General features: G+C 50.7%; 1 protein-coding gene across 2 annotated transcripts in view; it reads left to right on the forward strand.

The window, feature by feature from the left end:
* Positions 1–10,994, forward strand: part of CKM (creatine kinase, M-type) — a 17,926-nt gene extending 6,932 nt beyond the window's left edge. For both annotated transcript variants that reach the window (XM_017874372.1, XM_017874373.1), the window contains 5 exons: positions 1,517–1,649; positions 6,071–6,242; positions 8,871–8,994; positions 9,749–9,938; positions 10,458–10,994. In XM_017874372.1, coding sequence (XP_017729861.1) covers positions 1,517–1,649; positions 6,071–6,242; positions 8,871–8,994; positions 9,749–9,938; positions 10,458–10,636 — 798 coding nt within the window. In that variant the 3' untranslated portion in view covers positions 10,637–10,994. The remainder of the gene's footprint in view (positions 1–1,516; positions 1,650–6,070; positions 6,243–8,870; positions 8,995–9,748; positions 9,939–10,457) is intronic.
* The last annotated feature ends 210 nt before the right edge of the window (positions 10,995–11,204 follow it).

Here is an 11,204-nt window from a genome sequence, read left to right on the forward strand (position 1 = left end):
AAAAAAAAAAAAAAAAAAAAAAAAAAAAAAAAAAAAAAAAAAAAATGGGAGAGACAGAGACACAGGAGACAGAAGGGAGCATCAGAGAAGGCAGGAGAGACAGGCAGAGAGAGACATGCAGTTGCAGTCAGAGACAGACAGGGAGAGTGGGAGAAAGGGAGACAGGAAGAGAACAGAAATGGGCAGAAAGGCTGGGTGCAGTGGCTATACCTGTACTCCCAGCACTTTGGGAGGCTGAGGTGGGAGGAGCACTTGAGGCCAGGAGAGTTCACGACCAGCTTGGGCAATATAGCAAGAACCTGTCTCTACCAAAAAAAAAAAAAAAAAGCCTAAACATTTAGTTAGGCATGGTGGCTCACGCCTGTAATCCCACTGCGTTGGGAGGCTGAGGCAGGAGGACTGCTTGAGCCCAGAAGTTTGAGATCAGCCTGGGCAACATAGTGAGACACTGTCTTTTTTTTTTTTTTTTTTTTTTTTGAGACAGAATCTCACTCTATCACCCAGGCTAGAGTGCAGTGGCTCAATCTCAGCTCATGGAAACCCCCGATCCCCAGGTTTAAGTGATTCTTATGTCTCAGCCTCCTGAGTAGCTGGGATTACAGGCACGCACCACCACACCCAGCTAATTTTTTTTTTTTTTTTTGAGACGGAGTCTTGCTCTGTCACCCAAGCTGGAGTGCAGTGGCATGATCTCAGCTCACTGCAAGCTCCGCCTCCCGGGTTCATGCCATTCTCCTGCCTAAGCCTCCCGAGTAGCTGGGACTACAGACGCCCACCACCACGCCTGGCTAATTTTTTTGTATTTTTAGTAGAGACGGGATTTCACTGTGTTAGTCAGGATAGTCTCGATCTCCTGACCTCGTGATCCGCCCACCTCGGCCTCCCAAAGTGCTGGGATTACAGGCATGAGCCACCGCGCCCGGCCAATTTTTGTATTTTTAATAGAGATGGGGTTTTATCATGTTGGCCAGGATAGTCTCGATCTCCTGACCTCAGGTGATTGGCTCACCTCAGCTTCCCAAAGTGTTGGGATTACAGGTGTGAGCCACCACGCCCAGCCCCTGTCTCTATTTATAAAAAATTTATTTTAAGTTAGCCGAACATGGTGGCACATACCTGTTAGTCCCAGCTACTTGGGAGGCTAAGGCAGGGGAATTGCTTGAGCCCAGGAGTTTGAGGTTGCAGTAAGCTATGATGGCACCACGACACTCCAGCCTGGGTGACAGTGAGAGACCCTGTCTTAGAAAAAAAAAAAAAAAGAAAAGGAAAAGAAATATACAAAGGTTGGGGGAGAGAGGTATAAAGAAAAACAGAGATAGGAGATGGGAGAGAGACAGAGAAGGGAGAGACAGAGCCCAGGTATGGGTGGCGGGGAGAGGCTCTGCACAACCAATCAGTGAGGACGCAGAGGGCAAAGGAAGCAACAGGGAGACTGAGGGGAGCATCTGGGGGAGACCTGGGCTTGCTGGAGGGGGCGGAGGATCTCCCTGGTCCTGATCTCCCACTCGCTCTCCAGGGTGGAGACGACCTGGACCCCCACTACGTGCTCAGCAGCCGCGTCCGCACCGGCCGCAGCATCAAGGGCTACACGTTGCCCCCGCACTGCTCCCGTGGCGAGCGCCGGGCGGTGGAGAAGCTCTCCGTGGAAGGTGAGCGCCCCACCCCGTCCACTGCTGGGGTCACCCAACCCTGTCTCTGTTCCTCCATGGGCAGGTCCTCGGGTCTCTTTGGGCCCCCGTTTTCCAAAGTAGGGGAAGAGCTTGGTAAATTGTGGGGCCTTGGGGAGTGGTGCTGGCCGTCGGCATTGCCTGCTGTGCTGGAGATCCGGGGGTGCTGTCCAGACTCAAGGGCCCCTGAGAAGACCCACACAGACACCTGGCTGCCCCCAGCGTCCTGCCATCCGTTCATCCAGCACACATTTCCAGGGCTTCTTGCCCTGTGTGGGGAGATGGGGTCCCTCACTGTTCTCATAGAGTGTTCAGCTGGTGGGGAGACGAGAAGAAATACAGAAACCCACAGATGAACAAGATAATTCAAAAGTGCCATGAAGCCAAGACATGGGTGTGGTGGAGAATGACCGAGGGGAGCCGCCTCAGAAAGGAGGAGTTGAGGCCGGGCACAGTGGCTCACAACAGTAATCACAGCAGTGTGGGAGGCCTAGGAGGGGGTATTGCTTGAGCCTAGGAATTCAAGACCAGACTGGGCCACATAGTAAGACCCCGTCTCTACAAAAAATACAAAAATGAGCCACGAGTGGTGACACACACCTGTCATCCCAGCTACTCAGGAGACTGAGGTGGGAGGATCGCTTGAGTCTGGAAGGTTGAGGCTGTAGTGAACCGTGACTGTGCCACTGCACTCCAGCCTGGGTGACAGAGCGAGAACCTGCCTCAAAAACAAATGAAAAGAGGCCGGGCACAGTGGCTCACACCTGTAATCCCAGCACTTTGGGAGGCCAAAGCAGGTAGATCACCTGAGGTCAGGAGTTCGAGACCAGCCTGGCCAACATGGTGAAACCCCATCTCTACTAAAAGTACAAAAATTAGCCGGGTGTGGTGGCAGGCGCCTGTAATCCCAGCTACTTGGGAGGCTGAGGCAGGAGACTCACTTGAACCCAGGAGGCAGAGGTTGCAATGAGCCGAGATCATGCCACTGCACTCCAGCCTGGGTGACAGAGTGAAACTCTGTCTCAAAAAAAAAGGAAGGAAGGAAGGAAGGAAGGAAGGAAGGAAGGAAAGAAGGAAGGAAGGAAGGAAGGACTTCAAGACAAGAAGTCAATAATAAATGTAGTAAAATAATAGGAAGTATTAGTTTTGAGTATTTATTACCTTTGTTTTAAATATAATGTATTTAGCCTGGGCACGGGGTGGCTCACGCCTATAATTCTAGCACTTCGGGAGTCTCAGGTGGAAGGATTGCTTGAGCCCAGAAGTTTGAGACCAGACTGGGCAACATGATGAAACCCTATCTCCAAAAAATACAAAAATTAGCCAGGTGTGGTGGTATGCACCTATGGTCCCAGCTACTTGGGAGGCTGAGGTGGGAGGATTGCTTGAGCCTGGAAGGTCAAGGCTGCAGTGAGCTGAGATCACACCACTGTACTCTAGCTTGGGTGACAGATGGAGACTTGTCTCAAAAATAAATAAATAAAAATAAACAATTTTTAAAATAATTTATTTAAATATAAAATTTGCATATTTAATCTTAACTATGTATAACATGGCATGTGATATGTAGCATAGTGTATAGTATATTACAGGCATACCTCAGAGATATTGTGAGTTTGGCTCCAGACCACCGCAATGAAGCAATTAGCACAATAAAGCAAGTCACGCAAATTCGTTTCCCAGTGCATATAAAAGTTACAATTGCCCAGGCGAGGTGGCTCACACCTGTAATCCCAGTACTTTGGCAAGTTGAGGTGGGTGGATCATTTGAGGACAGAAGTTCGAGACCAGCCTGGCCAACATGGTAAAACCCCGTCTCTACTAAAAATACAAGAATCAGCTGGGTCTAGTGGCACACACCTGTAATCCCAGCTACTCGGGATGCTGAGGCAGGAGAATCGCTTGAAGCTGGGAGGCAGAGGTTGCAGTGAGCTGAGATCATGCCACTGCACTCCAGCGTGGGGGACAGAGTGAGACTCTGTGTCAAAAAAAAAAGAAAAAGAGTTATGTTTTCCCTATACTGTAGTCTGTTAAGTGCACAATAATAGCATTATGTCTAAAAAAAAAAAAAGTACATACCTTAATTTTAAAATCCTGCTAAAATGCTGTGATCATTTGAGGACTCAGCAAGTTGGAATCTTTTTGTTGTATAGGGCCTTGTCTTGATGTTGATGGGCTGCTGACTGATCAGGGCGGCTGCCGTTCAAGGTTGAGATGGTTGATGCAATTTCCTTCCTTCCTCCCTCCCTCCCTCCCTCCCTTCCTTCATTCCTTCCTTCCTTCCTTCCCTCTCTGTCTCTTTTCAAGCCAAGGTCTTGTTCTGTTGTCCAGGCTAGAATGCAGTGGTGCAATCGTGACTTACCATAACCTCCAACTCCTGGACTTAGGTGATCCTCCCATGTTGGTCTCCCAAAGTGCTGGCATTACAGGTGTGAACCACAGTGCCTGGCCAGCAGTAATAGTTTGAAAAGAATCTCTTTTTTGAGATGGAGCCACACTGTCACCCAGGCTAGAGTGCAGTGGTGCAATCTTGGCTTATTGTCACCTCCACTTCCTGGTTCAAGCAATTCTCGTGTCTCAGCCACCCGAGTAGCTGAGACCACCAGCGTGCACTACCATGCCTAGCTAATTTTTGTATTTTTAGTAGAGTCGGGGTTTCGCCATCTTGGCCAGGCTGGTCTCAAACTCCTGATTTCAGGTGACCTGCCTGCCTCAGCCTCCCAAATCACTAGGATTATAAGCGTGAGCCACTGCACCTGGCCTATGAAGCTTTTGATTTAAAGTGAAAAATGTTGACTCTTCCTTCCACTTGAACACCTCGAGGCCATTATAGGGTTATTAATTGAATTGGCCTGATTTCAAAATCGTGTGTCGTAGGGAATATGGAGGCTCAAGGAGATGGGGAGAGATGAGGGAACGGCCGGTCAGTGGTGCAGTCAGAGCACACACAACATTTATCCATTAAGTTCACCCTTTTATATGGGCAAGGTTGGTGGCACCCCCCCCAAAATTAAAACAGTAACATCAGAGATCATTGATCACAGATCACCATGACGGATCTAATAATAATGAAAAAGTCTGCAGTACTGTGAGAATTACCCACATGTGACACAGAGACACGAAGCGGCACATGCTGTAGGAAAAATGGCTCCAACAGACCTGCTGGACAAAGGGTTGCCACAAACCTCCAATTTGTAAAAAACACAATATCTGCAAAATGCAATAAAATGAGGCATGTCTGTATATTATATTAATATGTATAATATATATAAATATTATATATTTATTGTACATATGCACAAATATAAATTCATTATACACATATTTTTATATATATGAATATACAAAAAAACACACAATTTTTTTTTTTTTTAAGACAGAGTCTTACTCTGTCACCCAGGCTGGAGTGCAGTGGCGAAATCTCAGCTCACTGCAACCTCCACCTCTTGGGTTCAAATGATTCTCGTACCTCAGCCTCCTGAGTAGCTGGGATTATAGGCACGTGCCACCATGGCCGGCTAATTTTTGTATTTTTAGTGGAGATGGGGTTTCACCATGTTGGCCAGGCTGGTCTCGAAATCCTGACCTCAAGTGATCCACCTGCCTTGGCCTCCCAGAGTGCTAGGATTATAGGCATGAGCCACTGCGCCCGGCCTACAATTGATTTTTTAAAGATGGGGGTCTTGGGGCGCCCAAGTGGAGAAACCCCATCTCTACCAAAAATACAAAATTAGCCGGGCGTGGTGGCACATGCCTATAATCCCAGCTACTCGGGAGGCTGAGGCAGGAGAATCGCTTGAACCTGGGAGACAGAGGTTGCAGTGAGCCAAGATCGCGCCATTGCACTCCAGCCTGGGCAACAAGAGCAAAACTCTATCTCAAAAAAAAAAAAAAAAAAAGATGGGGGGCTCTTGCTATGTTACCCAGGCTGGACTCAAACTCCTGGCTTAAGTCATCCTCCTGCCTCAGCCTCCCCAGTATCTGGGACTACAGGCTCATGCCAGTGCACCTGGCTACCATTCTGCTTTATAATAATTTTTACTAATGGCCTCTCAAAGTCCTGAGACTTTAGCCATCTGTCTGGCCAGCCATTAGGCGCAGGCACCAGCACACTGTAGCCTGCAGGTGGACTGGATGTGAGGGTCCCTCAGGGGAAGGGGTGGCTCTGTTTTCTAGATTGAACACATTGTGTGGCCATTCCTGGGGGCCTGGACAGATGGCAGGAACAGATTTTGGGGAACTGTCACAAGTGTGGGTTTAGACCACAGGGTTCAGATGCCTTTAGGACATCCAGGGGGCCAAGGCCCAGGCCCATTAGGAGCAGCAGCAGGGGGAACCCTGGGCCTCCACACCCTGGTTGAAGTGGGACAGGCTGCCAACCACTCCCTCGTGTGTCCCTATAGCTCTTAACAGCCTGACGGGCGAGTTCAAAGGGAAGTACTACCCTCTGAAGAGCATGACAGAGAAGGAACAGCAGCAGCTCATCGATGACCACTTCCTGTTTGACAAGCCCGTGTCCCCACTGCTGCTGGCCTCAGGCATGGCCCGCGACTGGCCCGACGCCCGTGGCATCTGGTGAGGCCCCTCCCCGCCCCCTGGCTTCCTCTTCCCCCAGCCTCCTCCAGTCCCACAATGGCCCTCCTCATTCCTCCACCAAAGCCAAGGCCATAAACATAATTATGATCTTCTACATGCCACAGAAAATGATCTTGCCCTCCACCCCTGCCTATCCTGTGGTCTGTGTGTCAGATTTTGGGAAATCTGGACCGGAGAAGTGGTAGTTAAAAACAGACTTGGCCGGGCGTGGTGGCTCACACCTGTAATCCCTGCACTTTGGGAGGCCAAGGCGGGCAGATCACTTGAGGTCAGGAATTTCAGACCAGCCTGGCCAACACGGTGAAACCCGATCGCTACTAAAAAATACAAAAATTTAGCTGGGCGTAGTGGCAGGCGCCTGTAGTCCCAGCTACTTGGGAAGATGATGCAGGAGAATCGCTTGAACCCAGGAGGCGGAGGTTGCAGTGAGGCGAGATGGCGCCACCACTGCACTCCAGCCTGGGCGACAGAGCGAGAGTCTGTTTCCAAAAAAAAAAAAAAAAAAAAGCCAGGTGTGATGGCGTATACCTGTGGTCCCAGCTACTCCAGAGGTTGAGGATCGCTTGGGCCCAGGAGATTGAGGTTACCGTGAATCGTGATCGAAGTACTGCACTCCAGCTACCCTGTCTCAAAAATAAGAACTTAGACTTGAACCATACTCCCTAAGTTCAAATTCCAGCTCTACCATTTACTAGCTTTACTAGCTTTGTGAACTTGGGTAACTTATTTTATTTTTCTCTACCCCAGTTTCCTGTCTATAGGATAGGGATCACAGTAATTTGTAGCTTCTGGTGTTCTTATGAGGATTAAGTGAGTTAATTTGTGTAAAGTATTAAAAGCAGTGCCTGGGCCGGGTGCGGTGGCTCACACCTGTAATCCCAGCACTTTGGGAGGCCAAGGCAGGCGGATCTCGAGGTCAGGAGATCCAGACCATCCTGGCTAACATGGTGAAACTCTGTCTCTACTACAAATACAAAAAATTAGCCGAGCTTGGTGGCAGGCGCCTGTAGTCCCAGCTACTCATGAGGCTGAGGCAGGAGAATGGCGTGAACCTGGGAGGCGGAGCTTGCAGTGAGCCGAGATTGCATCACTGCGCTCCAGGCTGGGCGACAGAGCGAGACTCTGTCTTGGAAAAAAAAAGCAGTGCCTGGTATACACTAAGTGTTCAGTATATCTTGGTTATTCATCTTATCTTTATTATAAACTATTATTGCTAGACTTGCTTTGACTCTTTGAATTCCTGATTCAGATAGTCAAAGATCTAAAAAGATTTAGAGAACCCAGGTTTCAATTGATGAGGGGAGCCTGGGTGCTAAGATATACAGGTGGGATGATTCTAAGATTTCAAGATTTTAAATATTTTCAGGTTTTAAGATTCCACTCATTTCAAATTCTGTGATTCCATAATTTGAAGCATTTCCGGATTTATTTATTTATTATTTTGAGATGGACTCTCACTCTGAGGCCCAGGCTGGAGTGCAGTGGGACGATCTCGGCTCACTGAAACCTCCGTCTCCCGGGTTCAAATGATTCTCACACCCTCCGCCTCCTGAGTAGCTAAGACTACAGGCATGTGCCACTGTGCCCAGCTAGTTTTCGTATTTTTGGTAGAGACAGGGTTCTGCCATGTTGCTCAGGCTGGTCTCAAACTCTTCACCTTAAGTGATCCGCCCACCTCAGCCTCCCCAGTGGCTTGGACTACAGGCATGTGTCCCACCATGCCTGCTAACTTTTTAAATTTTGTAGATATATGGGTCTTGCCATGTTGCCCAGGGTGGTCTTGAGCTCCTGGGTTCAAGTAATCCTCTGGCCTCGTCCTCCCAAAGTGCTGGGATTACAGGCGTGAGCCACCACACCCGGCCATTTCCAGATCTTAATATTTTATGGCTTTTTTTTGTTTTTTTTTTTGGAGACGGAGTCTTGCTCTGTCACCCAGGCTGAAGTGCAGTAGCCTGATCTCGACTCACTGCAAGCTCCGCCTCCCGAGTTTACGCCATTCTCCTGCCTCAGCCTCCTGAGTAGCTGGGACCACAGGTGCCCGCCACCATGCCCGGCTAATTTTTTTGTGTTTTTTAGTAGAGACGGGGTTTCACCGTTTTAGCCAGGATGGTCTCGATCTCCTGACCTCGTGATCCGCCCGCCTCGGCCTCCCAAAGTGCTGGGATTACAGGCTTGAGCCACCGCGCCCGACCTTAATATTTTATGTTCTAAGATCCTGCTTCTGAGATGCTAGGATTGGGAGCTAACACACTGCAATGGGAAGATTTTCTGGTCCTGAGACCAGATGTAGGATTTCCAAGATGTTATCAATTCTGATCCCAAGCTTTTGTTTGTCAAACATCCTGAGATCCCAAGGATCTATAATAATGCTGTTCAAAGACTTTAAGTCCCTAAAAGTCCTTGATCCCAGGATTCAAGGTTTTGCAGATCCTGTGACGTTAGAGTCTACAGGTTCAAGCTTCTGCGTTTTGAGGAGGCAGATGCCACCCACCTCCCACCTCTTAGGCCCTCTTCCCCCTGACGGTGGGCAGATGTTTGGGGGAGGGCTGGGAATGGGGCTCCCGCGGGGCTGAGACCTTGGCCTCTTGCTGTGGCACCTTACCCTAGGCACAATGACAACAAGAGCTTCCTGGTGTGGGTGAACGAGGAGGATCACCTCCGGGTCATCTCCATGGAGAAGGGGGGCAACATGAAGGAGGTTTTCCGCCGCTTCTGCGTGGGGCTGCAGAAGGTGGGTGTCTGCCCTTAGCTGCTGACTTCTGACTCCACCTTGAACGCCCCACCTGCTTTCCGAGGCCCCGCCCCTGCCCCTATGCTAAGCCCTGCCCCGCCCATTTTCCAGGGCCCTGCCCCCCGGACCTGGCTCCACCCCATGCCAAACCCCGCCCCTCAAAACCAGCCCCATCCGCCTTTCAGGACCCCGCCCCTGGACCCAGCTCCACCCTATGTCCAAGCCCCTCCCTTAAGGATCCGCCTTCAGGCCGGGAGCGGTGTCTCACGCCTGTAATCCCAGCACTTTGGAAGGCCGAGGAGGGTCAGGAGTTCAAGATCAGCCTAGCAACATGGTGAAACCCCCCCGTCTCTATATTAAAAATACAAAAAAAAAAAAAAAGCCAATCGTGGTGGCACGGGCCTGTAGTCCCAGCTACTCGGGAGGCTAAGGCAGGAGAATCACTTGAACCTGGGAGGAAGAGGTTTCAGTGAGATGAGATCACGCCGCCATTGCACTCCAGCCTGGGTGACACAGCGAGACTCTGAAGAAAAAAAAACCCGCCTTCAAAGCATTCTTAGTCCCCACCCCTCAAAATCCTGCCTTGGTCACCATTGTCTAGCCCGTACCCTCAGAATCTCCTACCTCCCGGCTCCCCTCAGAATCCCACCTCCACCACGTTCCCACGCCCTGTACCTCCGGACCCTGTCCATGTTGCGGGTGCATTTGGGGGTGCCTGCCGGCGCTGACCCCTGGTCCTGTCCCCCAACCTCAGATCGAGGAGATCTTTAAGAAAGCGGGCCACCCCTTCATGTGGAACCAGCACCTGGGCTACGTGCTCACCTGCCCGTCCAACCTGGGCACTGGGCTGCGTGGAGGCGTGCATGTGAAGCTGGCGCACCTGAGCAAGCACCCCAAGTTCGAGGAGATCCTCACCCGCCTGCGCCTGCAGAAGAGGGGTACAGGTACGGCTCCCACATCCTTTGCACCACGACAGGTGGGGAGGGCCCTTTGCGGGGATGGAAGGAGAGGTGCGACATCCCTGCGAGTTCTGGGGATCCGGGACGGGCTGACCCTCTGTGAGCTTGCATTTCTTCCTCTGTAAAATGGGTGTCAATACCCCTAAGTCACAGGAGTCAGTGTGGGATTTTCATGATTATATAATATGCATTGCACATGCCCTTGGACCTCCCTCGGGGCCTCAGTTTCCCCATTTATAAAGCGAGGAGTGGTCAGGATTCGACCGCAGGCCGCCTGGCTCCAGAACCCACTCTTACCCACTATACGATATTTTCATGTTTGATAATTGAGTCTAAAGCCAGAGACTCGTGAGTCCATGAATAAACAGGCATTACCTGTGTGCAGGTAACCTGTTACACAGTAGGCACTCACTACATGCCGCTGTTGCATTTGGCACGGGGACCACGTCCCAGCCCCTCTGCACCTTCGCTGCCTCTTCACTTCCCTGTGCCTTGCTCCCACAGGTGGCGTGGACACAGCTGCCGTGGGCTCAGTATTTGACGTGTCCAATGCTGATCGGCTGGGCTCGTCCGAAGTAGAACAGGTGCAGCTGGTGGTGGATGGTGTGAAGCTCATGGTGGAGATGGAGAAGAAGCTGGAGAAAGGCCAGTCCATCGACGACATGATCCCCGCACAGAAGTAGGCGCCCTGCCCACCTGCCACCGACTGCTGGAACCCAGCCAATGGGAGGGCCTGGCCCACCAGAGATGCGCCCCCTCACTCCTTGCCCCGCCCCCTGTCCCGGAGTCCCACCCTGTGATGGTGCTGTCTCCTGGGGACTTTCTCCACACTTCTCAGAGTTCCAGTTTCAACCAGAGTTCCAACCAATGGGCTCCATCCTCTGGATTCTGGCCAAATGAAATATCTCCCTGGCAGGGTCCTCTTCTTTTTCTAGAGCTCCGCCCCCACCAGGAGCTCTAGTTAATGGAGAGCTTCCAGCACACCCGGATCTTGTGCTTTGTCTCCACGCAAAGCAACAAATAAAAGCAATGGTGGCTTTAGCTTTGTGCCATAGTTATTGAGGGAGGAAGTGCAATTGGCCACTGTGTGGCCTCGGAGTGGTTGTCCTTTCTCGGCATGTACTAAACATGTCTTATCCCGGGTCTAAAATGAGGCAAAGTTAGGTCACAGAATCTAGTCCAAAAATTAGAAGGCTCTGTGGGGAATCTGAGACCCGGAGAGACACTGAGCCCAGTGTCACTCACCCAAAG

Source organism: Rhinopithecus bieti, unplaced genomic scaffold, assembly GCF_001698545.2.
Source record: "Rhinopithecus bieti isolate Rb0 unplaced genomic scaffold, ASM169854v2 scaffold_7888, whole genome shotgun sequence".
Classification (NCBI taxonomy): Eukaryota; Metazoa; Chordata; class Mammalia; order Primates; family Cercopithecidae; genus Rhinopithecus; species Rhinopithecus bieti.